Below are 19,393 nucleotides of genomic sequence, written 5' to 3'. Positions count from 1 at the left end.
GAATAAACTTAGGCCTCCCACCTTGCTCAGCTAAGGCTATGGGACGAATTTAATACGCAGCGGATGCTGCTTAATCCGCCCATAGTTTCTGGCTTGCTGGAAACAAAAGTTAAGAATCAACAGTCGTAAGATTGGCCGCGAATGTGCAGGGGGCAGCATTGCACAAGCATTTCACAAGAAATGCTTGTGCAATGTTAAATGACGACAGTGTATGTTGTCGGCATTTAGCAAAGCCGGGCAGACATGATTTGCTACAGCAAATCATGTCCGCCCGTCGTTTAATAAATTGACCCCTATATATCAATAGCAAAACAAATAAATAGAGATGTTCAGCAGACCCCGTGAGAGAGCTTGTTGCAAAAAATATTGAATATTTCAATATAATGATACAGATCTGCAAATTAAAATTTGCTGAAGTGTTCTGTTGTGATCAGCATCTGACCAAACTTATTATGGGCTAGATTACGAGTAGAGTGGTACTTTGCACTCCTGCTCGCGCATTAAATTTGCTAGACAGAAGCTTTATGCACGCACCAGGGTGAAGCACGTTAAAATGTTTTCGCACAAGCACTAACCCAACGTGCGTACATAGCCAAAGTTTGGATATCATGACTGCGTTAATGTATTCCTCCAGAGACTTCACTAGAACTAGCTCCCTTACTCGAGTGAAACCTGGTCTTGTTTTCTAAAGTGCGCTAACCCGGCATCACCTATGAATATTTCAAATTCCAATGTTCTTCAAATAGCAGAATATATTCTATTTATTCTTAGCTACATATTTCTATATATATAGTATGATGTTTTTTTCGTTATATATATATATATTTGATTATATATAGTTATAGATGTATACAGATATGTCTAGGAATATATATATAGAATATGATTTTACATGTTTTCAGATACTTGACTACAAAGGACTTGCAATGCACTTCAAAAACTGATGAAACGTTGCCTTTATTTCGCTGCAGCTTCACTACCTAGCTAAGCGGCTCTGATTGCTCACGGCACTGCTCATTTTTTCAATGAGGTGGCATTTTCAACCTCTTAGCAAATAGCCGTGTGCGCTGATTGGCATTATGCTGTAGGCACGCATGGCTAATGGCTAAGAGGTAGAAACGTCACCTCAGTGGAAAAAATTTGCAGTGTTGTCACAGCAAAATAAATGCACCTTTTCAGCAGTTTTTTGGTAAACTGATGAATGAAGGTGGCCTTTATTTTTAGTGATGGTAAATCCTAGCATTTTTGAAATGCTAGAATTTACCATCACTTTAAAGCTTCCTTCTGTCGAGGTCTGCAAAGAGCCAACAAATACATGAAAGTCAACATAAAATACACAACAATTTTCTTTATTTAGAGGTATTTAAATGTTTATATTATCAAAGTAATAATTTTTTGATGCCATACTGTGTACTGTGTATGCTACTCTGGTGTTTTCTTTTAAATTAGTAAAAATCACCCAACGTGCCATAAGATATTTTCATATAAAAATTCAAATATGAATGAGAGCCGTAGCTGGCAAAGTGATTTTTTTATTTTAAAATTAAAATATTCTAATGAAATGTTGCCTTCTATTTTCATTTATATCACTTATATCAATATGCTATATATTTTAATTAGTTATTTACTTTATTGAATAGCCTTGTTAAAAAATTAAATATAGAAAATACATAAACTTTAAAACAAGATTGAAAACAGTAAAATTATTGAAAGTAGCAATCCAACATACAGTTCTGTATACTTTAATGTCTTGGATGTCAGTGAAGGCTGGTAATTAGCACCATCAAAGGGATCCCGAAAGTTTAAAACTCAAGGCTACTGATCTGACGTATCAAGAATAATGTATTAGAATTGACATTCTGAATAAAGGAAACTGAAAGATCCTTAATAAAGGAAGTTTAGACTAAACTTCAACTATTGCTATTTCTATATAGTGGGAAGGTCATAAACGTGAAATCCAAGCTATTGTCATCTCAGGAGCAAGTGGGTACTTCATGGATCTACAAGTAGCCAAGACTCCGAAAATACATCCACAATTAAAGACTTATTCAATTTTTGTTCACATGGTGGATGGTGCTATAATGAATTATAAACCTGTGAACCATGAAACTACATTGTTCACTATCGGTATTGAAAATAAACACTGGAATGTAGACATGTGCAATTGTTTTGTTACGAATACAGATTCGTTAACAAAACACGGGTATTTGTCTCGTTTTAACAAGACTAATATCCAAATTAATTGAATGCAGAATGAATTTTACATTATTCATTAGTTTTCTTTTAAATAGTTAAAAATACCTAAATGCTCTGGAGAGCCGAGATAACCTGCTCCTCTTCTTCACAAAGCCCTGGCCACACTAAGGCCCCTATTTAAGAAAGTCTGGTGGACCTGATATGACAGTGTGGATCAGGTCCGCCAGACCTCGCTGAATACGCGAGCAATACGCTCTCCGTATTCAGCATTGCACCAGCAGCTCACAAGACTCTCAGCCAATGGGCCACCAGCAGGGGTTGTCAATCAACTCGATCGTACTCGATTGGGTTGAATTGCGGCGATGTCTGTCCGCCAGCTCAGAGCAGGCGGACAGGGTTATGGAGCAGCAGTCTTTGTGACCGCTGGTTTACGGAGCTTGATAGATAGGCCCCTAAGGCTATACGTGGTTTGTCTGCACTAAAGGAAAAGGTCCCTTTATGCAGGCTCTCGGAGCCAGAGCACTAAGCCTCCTGTTAGCACAGCCGGGGCTCTTTGAAGAAGAGAAGTGGCTTAGCGGGGCTCTCTCTTAGGTAAGTATTTTAGTTACCACACGTGAACTTTTTCACATGTAGCAGTCGAACGTGTAAACTTGATTTATCGAAAACGAATGTAAATGTTCCATGAATGACTGGTATTCATTTTGTTTTAACGAACAGCACTGATGCCAAATATTTGAAATATTAAATATTTGAAATGAAAGATTTGGACAAACTGAAAATTTTGCCCGTGCATATGACTTCTGGAAGGCATCACACTTTGCTCTTATATCCTCTCCTTTGTTTCCCCTTATTTTAGTGCTGCCATGGCTGAGAGTCCATAACCCACAAATTAGGGCTAAATTACGAGTGACGAGTGGAGTGGTAATTACCACTCCCACTTGCACGCTTACTCTGCTAGAAGTAAATTGTAAGTAATAAGCTTTTGCTTGCATGCTAATCCAACATGCGCTAAAAGCCGAACTTTAAATATCGCAACCAAGTTAACGTATTCTCCCATTCTCTTCTCAACATGAAAATATTAATATTTCACATTCCAATCTTCTTCACATAACAGAATATGTTCTATTTATTCATAAATAAATATATATATATATATTGTATATATAAAATGTTTTTTGGTCAAATATTTCTCTATACATATATATAAAAAGTAAGTAGGGATTTGCACTCACTGACATAAATTAAACAACAACCATGGTGCTGGATATAATAATAGTTCTAAAAAGCAATACAGTACAGACCACACTTGCTGGATTTCATGAAGTGTTCATCAATTCTTTATTGAATTTACCTCATGAAATCCAGTGACTGTGGTCTGTATTGCTTTTTATACCTATATATATATATATATATATATATATATATATATATATATATATATATATATATATATATATATATATATATATATATATATATATATATATATATATATATATATATATATATATATATATGGATATATACAAATATATAGGAATATCTATTTAAAAATACATAGAACATATTCTGCAATGTGAAGAACATTGCAATGTGAAATATTTAAGGTAAATACATACTAAAACACTTTATTAAATATGAATATATTTCATAAATATGCTTTAACATGTTTTCATCTACTTGACTGCAAAGGGCTCCAATGCACTCACATATGAAATATATATCTATATAGTCTATATATGTCTATATACAGGGAGTGCAGAATTATTAGGCAAGTTGTATTTTTGAGGATTAATTTTATTATTGAACAACAACCATGTTCTCAATGAACCCAAAAAACTCATTAATATCAAAGCTGAATAGTTTTGGAAGTAGTTTTTAGTTTGTTTTTAGTTATAACTATTTTAGGGGGATATCTGTGTGTGCAGGTGACTATTACTGTGCATAATTATTAGGCAACTTAACAAAAAACAAATATATACCCATTTCAATTATTTATTTTTACCAGTGAAACCAATATAACATCTCAACATTCACAAATATACATTTCTGACATTCAAAAACAAAATAAAAACAAATCAGTGACCAATATAGCCACCTTTCTTTGCAAGGACACTCAAAAGCCTGCCATCCATGGATTCTGTCAGTGTTTTGATCTGTTCACCATCAACATTGCGTGCAGCAGCAACCACAGCCTCCCAGACACTGTTCAGAGAGGTGTACTGTTTTCCCTCCTTGTAAATCTCACATTTGATGATGGACCACAGGTTCTCAATGGGGTTCAGATCAGGTGAACAAGGAGGCCATGTCATTAGATTTTCTTCTTTTATACCCTTTCTTGCCAGCCACGCTGTGGAGTACTTGGACGCGTGTGATGGAGCATTGTCCTGCATGAAAATCATGTTTTTCTTGAAGGATGCAGACTTCTTCCTGTACCACTGCTTGAAGAAGGTGTCTTCCAGAAACTGGCAGTAGGACTGGGAGTTGAGCTTGACTCCATCCTCAACCCGAAAAGGCCCCACAAGCTCATCTTTGATGATACCAGCCCAAACCAGTACTCCACCTCCACCTTGCTGGCATCTGAGTCGGACTGGAGCTCTCTGCCCTTTACCAATCCAGCCATGGGCCCATCCATCTGGCCCATCAAGACTCACTCTCATTTCATCAGTCCATAAAACCTTAGAAAAATCAGTCTTGAGATATTTCTTGGCCCAGTCTTGACGTTTCAGCTTGTGTGTCTTGTTCAGTGGTGGTCGTCTTTCAGCCTTTCTTACCTTGGCCATGTCTCTGAGTATTGCACACCTTGTGCTTTTGGGCACTCCAGTGATGTTGCAGCTCTGAAATATTGCCAAACTGGTGGCAAGTGGCATCTTGGCAGCTGCACGCTTGACTTTTCTCAGTTCATGGGCAGTTATTTTGCGCCTTGGTTTTTCCACACGCTTCTTGCGACCCTGTTGACTATTTTGAATGAAACGCTTGATTGTTCGATGATCACGCTTCAGAAGCTTTGCAATTTTAAGAGTGCTGCATCCCTCTGCAAGATATCTCACTATTTTTGACTTTTCTGATCCTGTCAAGTCCTTCTTTTGACCCTATTTTGCCAAAGGAAAGGAAGTTGCCTAATAATTATGCACACCTGATATAGGGTGCTGATGTCATTAGACCACACCCCTTCTCATTACAGAGATGCACATCACCTAATATGCTTAATTGGTAGTAGGCTTTCGAGCCTATACAGCTTGGAGTAAGACAACATGCATAAAGAGGATGATGTGGTCAAAATACTCATTTGCCTAATAATTCTGCACTCCCTGTATGTATATACATATATGCACATATGAATGCATAAATGCATATGTACACACATACACATACATACATGCATATACGTATTTAAACATGTATGTATCTCTATGTTAAAGCCCTTTGCCTGCCTTTTTGTTTTCTAACACCTGAGCCCTTATAACTTTTTTAATATGCAATATTTGTTTTTAATATTTTATATAAGATAGTGTTATTATGAGTGTAAGTGTACTTTTGAATATATATTTTTTGATTTGTGTGTTTTGTGACACATTTTTGATTCATGTACCACGTAACGAGAGCTCTGGGGTTGCGATAATCATTCTAGCGTAAATTGCATTTGCGCTCACGCATTTATTTTCAACTTGGCTTGCAAGTGTTCTTTCCGATATGCGCAAACAGCCGCTATAAACCCGCTGTTGAGTGTGCGTAACTGTTAGCGCACCACTCGTAATCTGATTTCTGCTCCACGTGTGTTCCTTTTACATCCTAGAAATCTATTATCTTTGCTGATACTAAGCCTGAATCTCTGTGTCCTGCAAAATATAAACAGTTTCCTGATGTTTTTGCCAAGAAGGGAGCAGACCAATTACCCCCAGAAGGAAGTGTGATTGTCCTATTGCCCTAAGATACCATTTGGACTTATATATCCCCTTTCAGGTCCTAAGCTACAATATCTTAAGGAATACATTGAGGAGAATCTAGCAAAAGATTTCATTAGACCATCTACATCCCTTGCAGGGGCAGGTATCTTCTTAGTGGGCAAAAAAGATGGCGGTCTACATCCTTGTGTGGACTATAGGGCACTCAGTGCCATTACAGTTAAAAAAAGATACCTAATTCAGCTCATAACGAAACTCCGGGATAAAGTTAGAGATGCCTGAATATTCACTAAAATCGATCTGTGAGGGGCCTACAACCTTGTTCGAATTATGGAGGGCCACAAGTGGAAGAATGCATTTTGCTCCCGTTACGGACACTTTGAATACCTAGTCATGCCATATAGGCTCTGCAATGCTCCTGCAATTTTTTAGCACATTCTTAACGATGTCTTCCAGGATCCACTAGACACATTCTTGTGGTTTATTTGGACAATATTCTGATTTACTCTAAGATTCTGCAAGAACATGAACAATGTGTTTGAACAGTACATCTATGATTGAGGTTGTACCGACTATGGGCACGAAAACTCTAGTGCGTGAACGATATAGTTTTTTTTGGGCTTTTTGTGCACAGCGGAAATAGTGTGATTATTATGAGTTGAAAGCAAACCTGTTCACTCGAGCGCAATCGCAATTTACACGTGTCGGTTTACCCCTATTTGGGAGCTCATGTAAAGGGCAGGGGAAGAAAAAAAAGTTGCACTAAAGACAACATAAATACACCTAAAATTATGGTTACACTAATATAAATACTCTCTGATAAAAATGAGTTTAAGAAAAATTAATAAAAAAGGAAGGGCTCAAAGACATATGGTAAAGTCTACAAAGGGCTTTACCATATATATATATATATATATATATTTATATATATATTGCATACAAAGAGAGAAGCGCTCTACCAGGAACGAACAACAGCTCAGTGGCTTGTTCTATGGCGATTTACCACCCGGAAGCAGCCTCTTTTAGACCAGTGTGCTTTTCACAGAAGAAAACTTTCCTGAAGTATATCAGTCTGATCCTGCCAAGTAAGGTCAGTCCAGCCCCGAAATACCAGGCAATTCCCCTCTGAACAAGGAACATGACAACCCCAGACGATCGTTTCGGACTCCTATGGGCCTCGTCAGTGAGGTGCAGCCACATTCCTCTAAGCACACTGGGCAAGGAGTCCACGTCTGGTTTCCCCCATCACCCATAGGGAGACTTCCCCAGGGTCATAATAATTTGCATACAAAGAGAGAAGCGCTCTACCAGGAACGAACAACAGCTCAGTGGCTTGTTCTATGGCAATTTACCACCCGGAAGCAGCCTCTTTTAGACCAGTGTGCTTTTCACAGAAGAAAACTTTCCTGAAGTATATCAGTCTGATCCTGCCAAGTAAGGTCAGTCCAGCCCCGAAATACCAGGCAATTCCCCTCTGAACAAGGAACATGACAACCCCAGACGATCGTTTCGGCCTCCTATGGGCCTCGTCAGTGAGGTGCAGCCACATTCCTCTAAGCACACTGGGCATATATACACACACGTGTCTAAATATGTGTGTACAGATGTACAGTATTTAAGGATTTATGTGTTTTACTGTATTTAACATTCCAATGTATATATATATATATATATATATATATATATATATATATATATATATATATATATATATATATAGGAACATAGAGAGAAACAGCACACACCATCCAGTAAACATCCTGGTGCTCTGCTATATAATGTATACAAACAGTCTCAAGGAACCTCACGCTCAGCAACTGCGTATAGAGATCCCTAAAGCAGGCAAATCAAGCAGGGATTTGTATCCAAAAAAGCTTTTATTGAGCAAATAAAAAGGCTTGTCCAAATGTTTCGGCTCCCACTGGAGCCTTTCTCAGTGGAGGCCATGCAGACATAACAAAACAATATATTGTGTCTGCCAGGGGTTCTCTTCTTCAGCCTCTAGCTTTTTCTTACAACCGGTTGTAAGATTAAAAAGATTAATTTGAACTCATTGGTCTGCTGAAGAATATGCATGATATACAGGAAAGCAACATCCTTGTCACCATGGGCGTCGTTAGCCTGTACACTGTCATCCCACATGCACATGGGATAGAAATGTTGAGACTAATGCTCACACATAATGCACATTATGTGAGGCCTCCTGTGGAGTTTTTGTTGCACTTGGTGGAATTCTGTCTGGAAAAAAACTTTTCAGATTTGAAAATTATTTTTTTCTACAGACGATGGGCACAGTGATGGGGTCGAATATGGCCCCATCATATGCCAACATCTATATGGCTCTGTATGAAAGCAATAATGTTTTTTCCAGGCAGAATCCCATCACGTTATATAGTAGCTATATCGACGATTTTTTTTTATTTGGCATGAAACTGTGGATAATCTCCACAAGTGGTTTAATGATTTGAACTCCTTGCCATCTACAATAAAATTTAAAATGGAATGTGATATGCAGACTATACACTTTTTAGATTGGGAAATCTACAAATCCAAGGTAGATGATAGCTATGCACTACATACTACTTTATTTCAAAATAGTACTGATAAAAATTCGATCTTACATTATAATAGTTATCATCCTAAATTTCAACGTGATTGGGTCAGCTCCTTGTGGCTCCTGAGGGTCCTGCGTAATAACACGGATAATCATCATAAGACAAGTCAATTGACGGAAATGGCTTCACATTTCCTACAAAGGGGATATCCCTTGGACTTGATCACTGAACAATGTAAAAAAGCACAGGAATGGAAACAGGATAATCTCACCATATGGAGACATACTAACAAGGATTACAGACGATTGAACTTTATCACTACATATACACCTGGCACACAGGTCCTAGCCTCTACAATTAAGAAAAATTGGAGGGTGATCTCAGAAGACAACAGTCTCCCCTTCTACCAGTCTCCACTCTCCACCACCTAGGTTGGTGTACAAAAGGGCAAGTAATCTATGGGACTTGTTGGTGATCAATGATCCCACCCATTGCTATGAAAAAGATACGTGGTTACCCAAGAGTAAACTGGGCTGCTTCCGTTGTGGGAACTGTGTTACCTGTAATAACCTGCTGACTGGGAATACGTTCAATCATCCTCATACGAACAAGAGGTACAACATCAGATACAGGCTTTCTTGTACATCTGATTTTGTGATATATGTCATCATCTGTCCGTGCTCTTTTTACTATGTAGGTAAAACGGTAACCTCTTTCCATGAAAGACTTGCTAATCACAAATCTGCAATACGACAGGCATTGGATAAGGGGCGATTGGACCAGCCTGTAGCCAGACACTTCTTACAAGCAGGTCACTCAATCTCAATGTTGAGAGCAATGCTAATTGATCATGTCCGATACCCCAAGAGAGGAGGGGATAGAGGATTGGCTCTATTGCGACGAGAGTCAAGATGAATTTTTACACTTGACACTGTATACCCCAAGGGACTGAATGCGAACATAGATTTCGCTTGTTGTTATCATAAATGATGCTCATGATGGTTTCATGCCGTGCTGTTTCTACCTTCTCCCTTAGACATGAAGCATTTAAAGGATTACTTTCTGTTATAATTTTTAAGCTAAACAACTAACATATTAAAGTTAATAAACATTAATTAAAACCTACTGACCTATATTTTCTCCAAAACGAAGTTTCATAACATTCTAAAAGTTATATCTTTTATTCGCCGATGATGTCACGTTATCCTGCCCACTATTTTCAGCACTGCGTGTTCAAAATACTTAAACCAATAACTTTGTGTTTAAAGCGCCATTTTGAAACCTAGGTATTGTAAACGGATTGGTACAGAGCAAAGGATACCCACGGAGTGGGTTTGGAAAACAATTAAATTTGCAGACAAGATTTCTGATATACGGTAGAGATGTGTTAATGAAATGCTATTGATAAAAAGCGTATTTGGGGTAGTTAGTTAGTAACAGGCATAGAAAATATTTACTTACAGTGGCCCTTTAAACTTTAAAATTAGGGTTATACGTGTAATAAGATCATATGTTTACTGATGTGTTTATAAAAATAACCTAATAAGCTCTTATGCTCTTTATGCTCAACTATATATTAACATAGAATGTGCTGGCATTGGGACACCAGTGGGCATAGATTGTGCCTGCACTGCTGTACTGTTAACGTTTGCTTATCCTGTATCTCTTAGGGGTTTGTAAATAATACAAAAAACACACAAAGTTCTGGTGTGACAAAATATTGGAGTCAAGTATGCAATATTAAAGGCTTCTGTTTATATAAACGGGGTATTAAGAGCTGCTCCGTACCTGAAATAAGCCAACACTTAAAAAGCTCAAACGAGAGCGTATCTCACCTCCCAAGCAAAGGCACACAACCCTAATGGGTGACACTACAGAGAGTAAGATTCAAACCAAATTGTTTCGCAAACCAATATCTGGAAACACTATATTGCACGCCAAGAGTGCACACCCACGTCATGTTTTTAGGGGGATAGCTAAAGGCCAATTTCTCAGAGCAAGAAGAATTTGCTCTGATCCGAAAGATTTTGAGACTGAAAGTAGCAAAATAAAAAGCCGCCTCTTTAATAGATATTCAGCTACCCTCCTTAATAATATGTCTAAACATGTTGATCTTTTGAAAAGGGATGACCCAAAAGTGGATAGTAGAAAGAGTAGACAACGAACTAACAAGAATAGTGATGGTGATATGGCACCCCTTTTCATTACCCAATATTCCACTCAATATTCCTCTATTTGTAAAATTATACACAAATATTTCCCTATTTTATATGGGGATAAATCTTTGAAAAAAACAGTGGAAACAGGGTTTAAATGTGTATATTCTAAAAACTTAACACTAGGCAACATGTTGTCCCCAAACCAATTACCTAGTACTCGTCCATCTAGTACTTGGTTAACTACCAATGGTACTTTTAGATGTGGAATCCGACGCTGTAAAGCTTGTGATTACATCAAAATAGGTAACTCTTTTCAGTCATATACTACTGGTCAAACTTTTAATACAAAAGGTTGCATTAATTGTTCGGCGTCCTTTGTGGTGTACCTAGTGGAATGTGCAGTCCACAATTTACAGTATGTATGTATGACCACTAAGGACATCAGAACAAGGATTAGAGAGCACCTAGGTTACATTAAAAATGAGTCACGTTGCTCAGAACTCTCTAGACACTTTTTAGATATACATGAAGGGTGTGTAAGAAGCTTCAAGTGGTGTGCTATTGAACGCATTAACAATCCAAAAAGAGGAGGTGACAAGTCAAAAATCCTGTCTAGACAAGAAGCGTTTTGGATTTTTAAGCTATCCACACAAGTACCAAAAGGTTTTAACTCAGAATTTGATCTAATAAATTATTGGGAATGATCACTCCTCCTGTGCGTGCACATATGTATATATATGTGTATATCTGTATATCTTGTATTCTGGTGCCACACTTTTTTATTTTTATTTTTTCCATCATGTGTTTTTTGTTATCAGTATCATTAATTATTTATTTATGTAGGGATATTGACATACATATATATATATATATATATATATATATTTCTATGGAATTTTTGGGATAATGCATAAGGTGTTGCTTCAATTTTGTAATATGCTGTTTATCGATGTGTTCTATTTGAACTCGTATTACTTATGTTTCTCAGTCTATTTTTGCTTTTCTGTGTGCATCTATTCATGTCTTTATCCACACTAAGGGATAAATTATGTGTTCAGGTATAGCAGGTGTTCAATCACCATTCAACCAATGAAATTGTTTTGTAAGCTTTTTAAATTGCTAATTGACTAACGTTCTTTAGGTCTATGATTACGGCAGTTTGCCGAAACGCGTAAGACCAGTCATTACCTCCTGTGTGTGTAATTTTAAATACGTTTACAATTAAAGACTGTTTTTATGGTTAACTACAACGGTGTTCCTGAGTCCCTTTGCTTGTTCTATACGGGTTTGTAAATAGTTTTGTATATATTGTCATGATTTATTATAGCCCAAGTTGTCTTAGTACATTTGGTCTATAAATAGCTGTATGCGGTTGGGTAATACTGACACTTTGATACCTGAGTGTATAGATGGTAGCGGTATTCCCATTTACTTACTTTACACTGAATAGTGTTGTACATAATTTCTGTAAATATATGTTTAGATTATGAGACAGTCACTGTGTTTATTAGATTGCACTCGGGCATCCGATTTTCCTGCTGCTGTTATGATTCTGCGGTTTGTTTATGCCGTATCTATGTCAACAGTTACGATGCTGTTACAAGCTAATGTCGTGGGCTGATGATGTCACATGCCTGCGCTGACGCCACTGTGGAAGTTTGACGCACGGAAACCAGATGTTTGACAGTGATTATTCGCAGTTACTGTGAGGGTTGGTATTATTTAGGGTATATAAGTAGTGATTTGTATTGTTTTGTTATGTCTGCACGGCCTCCATTGAGAAAGGCTCCAGTGGGAGTCGAAACGTTTGGACAAGTCTTTTTATTTGTTCAATAAAAGCCTTTTTGGATACAAATCCCTGCTTGATTTGCCTGCTTTAGGGATCTCTATACGCAGTTGCTGAGCGTGAGGTTCCTTGAGACTGTTTATATATATATACATATAGTATATATACTTTTATCTGTATATTTATTAATATAGATATATAGGTAAAGATATGTATTTTACATGAAGAATTGCAATCTTCAATATGTGTTAGTGAAATAATCTATATAAACTATTTAAAAATATTAATACAAATTATTATACATACTGTAAATAATAATACAAAAATCATTAACAAAAGCACTAAACTGCATACTGGCCGATTGTCTGCCATCACATCAGATGGTGAGGATGAGTGTGGATGGGGGGAAGAGAGCTGTTTTGGAGGGATCAGTGAGGGGGGAGAAGTCAGGTAGGAGGGTTAAACCTACTTTACTATACTAGTTCTCTTGCCAGCTAACTAATTATCCCCTTCACTGCCTGGCATTTCAAAAGTGTGGTACACAGCTGCAATTAGCAGCCTTCTAATTTATTAAAAACCAATAGGTTGATATGTCTGCTATTTCTGAACAAAGGGGGATCCCAGAGAAGCTTTTACAATCATTTGTGTCATGATTGCACAAGTGGTATGTAAATAATTTTAGTGAGAAATTCAAAGTTTGTGAAAAAGTTAGCAATTTTTTTTACATGATCGCATTTGGCGGCAAAATGGTGGCATGACATACACTAAAATGGGCCTAGATCAATACCTTGGGTTGTCTATTTAAAAAAATATAAAGTTTTGACAGGCTGTAGCGTATCATGTCCACCATACGCTGTCAGCATTTAACATTACACAAGCCAATCGGCCGCTAGCAGGGGGTGTCAATCATGATTGATGTCCGCAGCCTCAGAGGCAGCGGACCTGTTAAGGAGCAGCAGTCTTAAGACCGCTGCTTCATAACTGTTGTTTCTGGCGAGCCTGAAGTCTCGTGCGGAAACAGGGACATCAAGGGCAGTTCGGCCCTTGATAAATTGGCCCCCAAGGCTCTGTTTATGATTAAATTGAGTGATAGCAAAAATACTAAATATTCTTCGGCATTTTGGGCAAGTTTTTCTCTGAAATGTCCGGTAGTGAAGGGGTTAGTATGTTTTTTCATGCGCACTGTTATACTTTTATTGTAGCACTAACTTTTTAAATTTTGTTATGTTTTGCATTCACAACTGAGAGATGATTAGCATGGCCATGATTTCCATTTACTTGTATTACAAGTGGTGAGTTTTGCACTGCATAAGGTTAATTCATCTCCATATATTCCGCATTATATAGAACCATCTCATCAAGTGGCACACACATAAACTGGCCTCCTAAGTATACTGTGCTGTTTTTATTTACAAACATTATCATTACCACATACCTCATACTGATGTTATTATTTTCTTGTAGGAGATATGCACGATTTCTTTGTTGGTTTAATGGGAAAAAGAAATTTGCAGACAGGTAAGTGTTGGACTAGTTTTATTGTCTAAAATCACTAACTGAGTTCTCCTATGTTAATTCAGCAAAACGGGCCTCAAAACTGTTACCATAAAGTGGGCTTGTTGTATACTTATCTAGAAAAAAAACTTTAAGGGGGGGAGAAAATCAATTAATCTTTGAAATGTTGTCATCTTTCTTGTTCTCCTCCCAATTTGTCTAGTGCGTTTGCATACATTATACAAGCTGGCAATACAGCCAATCAGAAACTGCAGCACTAGCTTCTAGAGAGAGAATAGGTGCATACTTATATTGTCTTCTCTCCGCCTCTGCTCCAGTGTCAAGTCTTGCAGGAGAGAGAAGCATAAGTATAATTCAATGATTTCTGATTTTGTAAAATTTGTAATTGCCTTTTCTGCTTCTTACAGCCTTAGGCAAGTATATAGAGAGCCCTCCTGTTAAATTTTATGGGACTGGTTTTTACCCTATGCCTTGGTAATTATACTTCATAGGATAACACAAGAATCAGAGATATTTCTTTTAGTATAGAATTCTTTACGTTTCATTAAATTTAAAGGGAGTAAAGTCAAAGTTAAACTTAAATGGACTGGACAGAACATGACATTTTTAACAACATTTTCCATGTATTTGTATAATAAATTTTGCTTAGTTCTTGAGATAAACTTTTTAAAGGAGTAATCCTAGGTGAGCTCAGAAGCATGCACATGTCTTTTGCCATCTGTATTTGCAACAATGTTTGTAGCAATGTTATACATAGTTTTAAACAATGCTGTCAGGTGGCTAAAAAGATGTGCACACTCCTGAACTCACCTAAGATTACTCTTTAACAAAGGTAAGTGAAATTGATAAGATAAGTAAAGTGGAAAGTTGTTTAAAATTGCATGCTGTATTTTAATCATTAAAGTTTACCTTTACTGTCCCTTTAAGATTGCATCTATTTTACTAACTTCCTTGTTATATTGCATCCCCAAGTATTCAAGATCTGATGTACCATAACCAGGAGTCCATGTACTTTACAATGAAAGGGGTAAAAGTAAAATTTGTATATATTAATCTTATATATTTGCAATTAAGCTCCATATTGCAAAAGATCTGCAGAAGAACTGTGTGAAAAGCATTTAACTCTGTCTTTTTGTTAGCACAATGCAAAAGTTACTATTCAAAAACAATTTAAGGTTACATCTTCTTTGCTGTGGCCAGATATAAATTAGCTTGCAATCTTAGCTAAACAATCACTATGTAAAATGTTTAAAGGTCCAATAAATACCACCATATATAAGTATTATGTGGCATTAAGGCCTCTAATGCAGGGAAGAGAACAAGCACAACTTTCATAGATAATTTAAAGCAAAAATTCCCAGAATTATGAACATACAATGCCATGTTAGGTTATTTTCCTTACTTAAAAATGTAGGGCAAGATTACAAGTGGAGCACTAAATTATCACAAATTTGCCCGCTTGCGGGTGCACAATAAATAACCAGCCATTACAATTGGAACCTATGGAAGCGCACTCTTTTGAGCGCAATGCTTCCATGCAATGCGAACACGAGGTCGCGTTTGCATTGCACCTCAACTGGAAAACCAGTGCACTGATATTACAACCTGGAATCCAAATATCGCTTTAGCAAAAGCGACATGTTGCATTCCACTTGTAATCTAGACCTTAATGGGGGAATTCATTTTGAGCTTAATGAATAAATGGTAAGATGAAAATGTATTTAAAAGAACATTATTATGTTGGTCACTAAATATATACGTTTAGCGATGCAGAATATGTTGGCGCTCTACAAATAACTGACCATATTAATAATAACGCACCCAATACGAACAAGGAGGAGTGGGGTAGTTTGAGTTAAGAATGTCCTTGTTTTTAAATGTTTGATAGAAAACATAAACTCTGGCGTTAATGTAAGTTTTTTGCTAATTATTTTTTAGTTTTTTTCCCTACAAATATATATATATTTTTTAGAAAAAAGGACTATTTAAGAAAAAAACTAATATAAGTATTTTTTTTCCTCTAAACTTTAAATAAATAACTAACACTTTTATTCAACAGGAAAGGGTACTAATACACTATGTTATATAATATTTTATATATATGGATGTAGGTTTGTTGGAGTATTGCATATAATACTTAGTGTGAGGGCTATGGGTTGTGGCAAATTATAAAATTGAATGTGCTTATATCCATCCTTTTATTAAAACCTTGTATATCCTTGACAGCAATTAGAGCTCTGGGGCCCAATCCGATATGCAGCGTCGCCCGCAAAAGCCGGCGACGCAGAATTTTGCGCGGGTTTGGTATCCTATATACGGCGTAACCTAGAACTTACACTCGTATATTTCTGCCTTCGCCCGTAGTTTTTTGGGCCATAGATAGGTATACCAAACCCGCGCAGTTTGGTATCCAATATACAGCGTAAGGACTTACGTGGCGAAAATGGAGAAATCTTACTCCATTTTCACCTCGCCACAAAATGCAGCCGTAGTAAGCCTTACGCTGTGTATTGGAGCCCCGTAACTCCCTAAACTACCTGCCAAATAACACCTAACACATGCGCAATGTCTATCTACCTGTCAACCGCAAACTGCTAAATAAAACCTAACACCTAACGCATGCGCAATGTCTATCTACCTGTCAACCGCGATCCGCCACCGCAATCCCTAATAAAGTTTTTAACCGCTAAACCGCCGCTCCCGGACCCTGCCGCCACCTACATTAAATTTATAACCCCTAATGTGATCCCCCTACACCGTCGCCACCTACATTACATACCCCCTAATGTGAGCCAAAAAAAGAGAATGCGAGGAGCACAGATGTAAGTGTGTAGCAAAAAATGTTTATTAAACATGCGCTAATGAGTGAATAAACACACACAAAGCGGTTCGTCAATATTGAACCAAAAACAGACAAACAGTGTGAGGGGGGGAAAAATATAAACCACCCCGGGGTTAAGACTGAACAGAAAAAAACTGCTATATTTACAGACTATATTGACGAACCGCTTTGTGTGTGTTTATTCACTCATTAGCGCATGTTTAATAAACATTTTTTGCTACACACTTACATCTGTGCTCCTCGCATTCTCTTTTTTTACACGCTATGTATGGCCATCTTTGAGTGAGCACAGGTGTGGGGTGAGCGCAGTATCCTGACCGCAAAGCTAGCTTGTTGCCAGAGACACCTGGAGAGGAGGAGCTATACACCTCACCGACTACGGAGGTTGCTTGTGGAGCCGCACAATACCCAGCCACGGATGGAGAAACTAGCCATACGGCAGTAACCGGTATACACAGGACGACTCCTGGCGAGGGTCATATGGATCGGAGGTACGTGCTTGCCTAGCCTTGAACATTGTACAGTTTTTCTGTCACATACCTCTTGGGACTTACCTAGATATAGCGGTGGGCTTATAGTGATTGGAACTTGTTTGGGAAGGAAACCGGATGGGACCTGACTCCTCAGAAACCAGTGCTCTAGACTTGTTATGAGAGCACTGTGTATATGCGAGCTGCAAACTTATTCACTGAAGGTTGTAATTTCCACTGCGGAGCACGCCGCACCAGAGGCTACTCTCCTTTGAATTATTTTCCTTATTTTTTCTTACATTACCCTAATGTGAGCCCCTTACACCGCCACCATCTACATTACATACCCCCTAATGTGAGCTCCTACCCTGCCGCCAGCTATATTAAAATTATTAACCCCTAATCTAATCACCCTATACCGCCGCCAGCAATATTAAAATTATTAACCCCAATCTAATCCCCCTACACCGCCGCCAGCTATATTAAATTATTAACCCCTAATCTAATCCCCCTACACAGCCGCCAGCTATATTAAATTATTAACCCCTAATTTAATCCCCCTATACCGCCGCCACCTATATTAAATTAATTAACCCCTAATCTAATCCCCCTACACCGCCGCACCTATATTAAATAATTAACCCCTAAAATACTAAACTATCCCTACCACTAAACCTAAGTCTAACCCTACAAATAGCCCTGAAAAGGGCTTTTTGCGTGGCATTACCCCAAAGTAAACAGCTCTATTGCCAGCCCTTAAAATGGCTTTTTGCGGGGCTCTGCCCCAAAGTAAACAGCTCTTTTACCATCCCTTAAAAGGGCTTTTGGCGGGGCCTTGTCACAAAGAAAACAGCTCTTTTGCCTCTAATCTAAATCCCGCTACACCGCCGCCACCTATAATAAATGTATTACCCCCTAATCTAATCCCCCTACACCGCTGCCACTTATATTAAATAGATTAACCCCTAATCTGACCCCCCTACACCGCCGCCACCTATATTAACTATATTAACCCTAATTATATTAGGGTTAATATAGTTAATATAGTTATTATATTATATATATTAACTATATTAACCCTAATTATATTAGGGTTGATATAGTTAATATCGTTATTATATTATATATATATTAAGTATAATAACCCTATCTAACGCTAACACCCCTAACTAAATTCTTATTAAAATAAATCTAATTAATATTAATATTCCTATTTAAATCTAAATACTTACCTATAAAATAAACGCTAACGTCTAGATTTAGAGTTTGGTGGTAGCCGTCAAAACCAGCGTTAGAGGCTCCAAACGCTGGTTTTTACCGCCCGCTGGTATTTGGAGTCAGTCAGGAAAGGGTCTAACGCTCACTTTCCAGCCGCGACTTTTCCATACCGCAGCTCCCCTTATGTCAATTGCGTATCCTATCTTTTCAATGGGATCTTTCTAACGCCGGTATTTAGAGTCGTGGCTGAAGTGAGCGTTAGAAATCTAATGACAAAACTCCAGCCGCAGAAAAAAGTCAGGAGTTAAGAGCTTTCTGGGCTAACGCCGGTTCATAAAGCTCTTAACTACTGTGCTCTAAAGTACACTAACACCCATAAACTACCTATGTACCCCTAAACCGAGGTCCCCCCACATTGCCGCCACTCTATTAAAATTTTTTAACCCCTAATCTGCCGACTGCAAACCGCCGCCACCTACGTTATCCCTATGTACCCTTAATCTGCCGCCTCTAACACCGGCGACCCCTATATTATATTTATTAACCCCTAATCTGCCGCCCCCAACGTCGCCTCCACCTACCTACAATTATTAACCCCTAATCTGCTGACCGGACCTCACCGCCACTATAATAAATGTATTAACCCCTAATCCGCCTCACTCCCGACTCAATAACCCTATAATAAATAGTATTAACCCCTAATCAGATTTTTCCTACCTTAATTCCGATTGGCTGATAGAATCCTAT

The 19,393-nt window shown here is 37.8% G+C and overlaps 1 protein-coding gene across 1 annotated transcript in view; it reads left to right on the top strand.

Annotated features, from left to right (window-relative positions):
• Window positions 1-19,393, top strand: part of TAC3 (tachykinin precursor 3) — a 73,300-nt gene that overhangs the window by 47,720 nt on the left and 6,187 nt on the right. Inside the window, exon 4 of the mRNA XM_053705515.1 lies at window positions 14,066-14,119. Within this exon, the coding sequence (XP_053561490.1) occupies window positions 14,066-14,119 (54 nt within the window). The remainder of the gene's footprint in view (window positions 1-14,065; window positions 14,120-19,393) is intronic.

This window comes from Bombina bombina, chromosome 3, assembly GCF_027579735.1.
Source record: "Bombina bombina isolate aBomBom1 chromosome 3, aBomBom1.pri, whole genome shotgun sequence".
NCBI lineage: Eukaryota > Metazoa > Chordata > Amphibia > Anura > Bombinatoridae > Bombina > Bombina bombina.
This window is presented reverse-complemented; position numbering and strand designations above follow the sequence as displayed.